Source organism: Branchiostoma belcheri, unplaced genomic scaffold (assembly GCF_001625305.1).
Source record: "Branchiostoma belcheri isolate BF01 breed outbred unplaced genomic scaffold, Haploidv18h27 scaffold1, whole genome shotgun sequence".
NCBI classification, from domain to species: domain Eukaryota; kingdom Metazoa; phylum Chordata; class Leptocardii; order Amphioxiformes; family Branchiostomatidae; genus Branchiostoma; species Branchiostoma belcheri.
The window spans coordinates 6,428,319-6,433,360 of record NW_017802379.1 but is presented as its reverse complement, the minus strand read 5'-3'; the positions used below and the strand labels follow the sequence as shown (position 1 = coordinate 6,433,360).

Genomic DNA, 5,042 nt, shown 5'->3' with positions numbered 1-5,042 from the left:
CACACACACACACCTGCTTGGATACTAAAGCACGCCCACGCCAAGTATCTACCGTGAGAACTGATGAATCCAGTCTATCCCATCTGGACAAATACCACCTGTTTTATCAAAGATTATTTGAAAATTCCATCTTGCCAACCAGTGCTGAAAGGTCATTCCTTGTTCTCTGCCAAGAAATCAAAATAATTCTTCCTTTATCTCTAGATAATGGGCAATATGGCCGGTGAATATTTGCGTAATTGCTTGCTCAGTAGCGTATTGTCTGGCCTAGGTACCTACGTCATATAATGGAATGTAGTACTAGTGGCCATCCCTATGTAGCATGTTTGGAATGTAGCAATTATATAGCATGCAATAAACATCGAGCTTCTTCCATAATTGTGCGCCTGCGAGAATGACATTTCCCTATCTTCTGCAATAATTTTCATTGGAAATATTCATAAGCATAATTCATTCTTCAATCTGTAATTATTACAATATTAAATTGCAGTCTAGAGACGATGAAGTAACGTTATCTGATGCAATCAGGCGTTGTTTTCACTCTTTGTCATAATCAAATGTAATTTTACTCTTGTAACACTATGATTATTTTCATATTCGCTGTGCCACCATCTGCTTGCATATCATATGGGCATATTCTTACATAAAGGGTGCTTGTTATGTAATCTACTTGTATTAACTCCATATCATCTTACTCAAGCATTTAAGTAAGATGTGTACGAAAACAAGCTCTTAGATTGTCGTCAAGAAAGTATAGAATTGCTTCTATTTCATCATTAAAGTGATTTTTACAATAACTTAGTAGCATGCCAGTACATGTCCAGACATAAAAAAAACAGGCAGTAGACATTAGAAGGAAGCATAAAATATACGCACACAGTGAACGCGAATTGAAAATCCTCCCATATATTTTCTACGTCTATTCTGTCTAGACTGAATGGCAAGGCCGTGAAGTCAGATGTAGAGATTTCTCTCACACAAGCAGTCATTGCGATTGCACAGTTGAGACTAAAGGTTTAACCTAGATTTGTCGGGCCAAATTTTCCTGTGCCACTCTAATCATGTGATTATAGTACCGTACAATCTGGCTGAGTGTCTCTGGAGTGGAAAATTGCAACGCTGATGATCATGATTGCCGTCCCGTATCTAGGTGTGTACTTGATGAATACAGTACGTTTGCGCCGTCGACGCGTTGTCTGCTTCGGCCTTTTATTACGCCAAAAAAGGAGTGCGAATGTCAGTGCTCTTTGGAGTAGCACTTTGTTGAAAATGAGGGAGCCGGAGAGTACTACAAAGTCTCTGAGAACGTCAGACGGCGGGCTGGCGTCATTCTGTTGAATGTCGATTCTTCACTGGCCCTCCTAACGCACTTGTGATTTGCAAAGAGCCCGTTTCAAAACTCCGGTCACGTCGACTGTAGGCAAGTTAGCAGAATAGAATTATTCACAGACACGAAGCAAGAATATGAAATAAATAACTTTTATTTTAGGCGCAGTTCTGCCGTATATTCTTCTCCAAACGTATAATTAAATCACAGGAAATCGGTATTTTGGGGCACAATATCAATTTGCGAAAGTTGGATTGCTCAAAGGATGGACTCAAAGCTAGAGGCGTATACCCGTATCAGGTCCTGATGATGATATGTAAGCATCACAGTTGAGAATTAATAATCTGTACAGGGACATCATATTCCGACAAGTTGAGCGCTGGCGGACATAAAATGGCAAGAAAACCTCACGCTGGCGGTCTCTTTTGAGCATAATCGTAATTCTGCGTGCGGCATCTGTGGTAATAAACGTCATGTAAAGGGAATTACTAGTGATGGCTACCTCAACGGTTATTCCCTCTATCCTAAAGGTGAATCCTACGTTTTATGCATGGGAGTGTAGCTCTACTGTACGATGTACCTTCTACAATTGCCGTGCAATGTACGTATAACGTCCAAATGCACGTATAACGTCCAAATGAATAAGACCGAAAATCACACAAACACGTCCTTTTGCGCTTGTGCCTTGACTATTGCTTGCTTAACCATTGTAAAACTTGCATCTACGAATTGTCACAGATACTTTTTGGCATAGTTCGCTATTATTTGAAGTCAATTTTTGGTCAAACCAGTTGGTGTCATTTTCCCAGAGGCTCCGTCGGTTCTTCTGTCAGGGTTTGCATATTATTGGCGTCCTTTGCGTCCTTATTTAGTTTGGACTGGTCCAGTTTTTGGAGGTCTATGTTGTACCTGCCCTTGGACAGTTCGTTCTTGATGTAGTCGATCCTCCGCGCCACCTCGTAACAGTCTAGCCGCGCACCATCATCATCATCATCATCGTCAACGTCGTCCTTAGTGCCCACCGTGTTTTTTATTCCTGAGAAAAAAAGAGAAAGAAAACAAGAAAGGTAACATTTGCAAAGCAAATGCATAATGTTTACCTTCGCATATGGTCTGCTCTGTTAATTCGTACTCAAATACATTCATATATATAGTCAGACAGGAGTATAAATCCCTCCTACTATGAAATTGCAACATTATGTAACCCAACACCAGTTACCATGGTGAGAGACGTCAACAAATCAGGTCATTGGCCAGGTCAGTGTTTGGAAGGGAAGAAGAAGAGGAAATGTAGCAAAAACAATATGTCACTCTGGTAAATATAGCTTGTAATATTATGTCATATTAGTCATACGACAGGTTTACGAATGTCGCAGCAGTTTTATGTCGTTCTTAGGTCGTGCAATTTCAGATGTCTTCTGATATGGAATAAAGTCGACGGCAGAAATTCTTGCCGCCGACAGTCGGTCGGTTCTACCGTAACAAGCTGAAAATCCCGGGACCAAAAAATGACGACGTTTTCACTTTACTTACTAATAGAAAAGCTAGCTAGTGACGTGCGTCAGTGATATCCCAGGATAATGTACGTTCCCAAAAGCAAATACATGTACTCCGAGAGAAGTCAAAGATCAGGATTTGGTGGTATTAGATATTTTCAGCATTGTTAGATGGGATCATATCGTGACAGCGTTTGACGCTAACCCAAGGCGAAGAGACTTAGCGGAGGAATTGCACAGTTGACGTAAGTGGTGAAATACAAGGACTGGTAAAATCATATGTACGTCATTGGTGCGACAAGGGCATACGTGAAAGTCAGACAGAAAGATCCACGCACGCGATGGAAGCTTACGTACACCTGACCTTAAAATCGTGATTTGCTTACTAAGCCTAGGCCACACCAATCTAATTTGTTGGTTCTCGGATTTTTTCAGAAAAAAAATATGAAGCGAAAAGACTGAAAAAATAGGAAATAAAAACAGACATCCTATTATAGCCACAAATGCTACGATAGGCGCCATGAAGTCAACACAAAAGGCTGGGTCAATATCTAAATAAAACAATGAATTTTGAACTTTTACTCAAACTACTGCATTGATGGATGGAAAAACTGTAACAACTAGGAAGAAAAGGACTTTCCTTAACTGTTGGGGGTAAAATATGAGCATCTTTTAGTTGATTCAGAACCAGAATTTTCTTAGGCCTAGAAGCTAGCTGACAAGCCATGGCTCTACAACTGTGCGGGCGTGCAGGCATTTACGTCACTTGTTGAGAGTTGGGAGGAGAAGAATATCCTGCACATCGTTTAAAAAGTCACCGAACGCTATGTAAATATATGTGGGGTTTCGAAATGACGTAGCTCTAAGCTCCAGATAGGCTCGTGATGTATAATACCATTGTTAAATGCCAGTCTATGTTATCTTTAGACAACCTTGTGTCGTCACGAAAAGACGGACTTGCGTCAAGCTTATGCAAAAATCTAACGTTGCTTCCAGTTTCAGAAATATCAGAGAAGATATGACGCCATTGGCAATGGTGCCATCTGGAATTAGCAGACGAGTTATATCTTTTTATCTGTATGGTTATTTGATTTGCTGTTGCCATGACTACATATGTAAGGTAACGTATTTTCCCCTGTAGCTACACAACCGTGACGTAGGAAATCGTGTACATTGTCTCGTGGCGACTTATCCTGTATTTACCTCCATGAAGGATGGAGGTATTGTTTTTGACATACCTCACTCTCCGAGTCTCTCTCTTTCTCTCTCTCTCATTCTCTCTCTCTGTGTACATGCGTGTGCATGTGTGTGCGTGTGTGCGTGTGCGTTTGTGTGCGTGTGTGTGTGTGTGTGTGCGTGCGTGTGTGTGTGTGTGTGTGTGTTTGTGTGTGTGCGTGTGTGTGTGTATGTGTGTGTGTGTTTGCATGTGTGTGTGCGTGCGTGCGTGTGTGTGTTTACGGTTTGTGTGTGTGTTTCCACGTGGCCCTTTTGTTAGGCTGTCCCAACCCCAACCTACCTACCAAGATACATGCACCACACCCCAAGTTATAACCGTAAAAAAAATCTGCAACCCCTATATATGGTGTATCTAACACATAACCTTCCCGACGAAGGTAATAAGGGCGTGTTCCCCTACCGTTGCCCGGCCGGGGGTCCCTGTCCGTCCCGTACGGGTCTGAGATGGACGGTATTGCGGAGCTGATGTCGGTGACGTCGGTGCTGCTGGCGGGCTCCATGTACCGCGCCGTCTTCTGGGGGTACGGCGGGGTCTTGTCCTTGCTAGCGCCGCTTCCCATCGTCTTCCCTACGCTCATGTAGAAACAAACAAAAAAAAACATTGTCAAATATTGTCGAGCGTGCAAAATGTACACCAATGACAATTAGAAGCGTTTATATACAAACTAGCCGGTCAATAACCTCCAAGCAGATTCTCTGAGTCTTTTGCAGTCAACAGTGGCCGCCTGTAAGCATTGACCGCCCTCTGTAGCGTATTGGATTCTGTCTGGCCAATTTGATACTGGCTTGCCAATTTGATACCGTATTGCAGCCAACCAAAGGGTTTGCTTGAAGTTTAACTTCAGTGTATGAAAGAACAAGACGGGGCAACAAGCTTCAATCCACAACGTACAAGCTCTGAATCGAAGTCTTCATAGATGCCTTGATCGCCACTACTGTAGAGGCTATCAAATACTAGTAGGATACTCTTCATTATAAGAACT

General features: G+C 42.2%; 1 protein-coding gene across 1 annotated transcript in view; it reads right to left on the bottom strand.

The window, feature by feature from the left end:
• The window catches only part of LOC109468131 (CMP-N-acetylneuraminate-poly-alpha-2,8-sialyltransferase-like), a 10,636-nt gene extending 5,999 nt beyond the window's left edge, over window positions 1–4,637 (bottom strand). The window contains exons 1-2 of the mRNA XM_019766409.1: window positions 4,460–4,637; window positions 2,128–2,363 (exon numbers count right to left, since the gene is read on the bottom strand). Coding sequence (XP_019621968.1) covers window positions 2,128–2,363; window positions 4,460–4,637 — 414 coding nt within the window. The remainder of the gene's footprint in view (window positions 1–2,127; window positions 2,364–4,459) is intronic.
• Window positions 4,638–5,042: the final 405 nt, after the last annotated feature.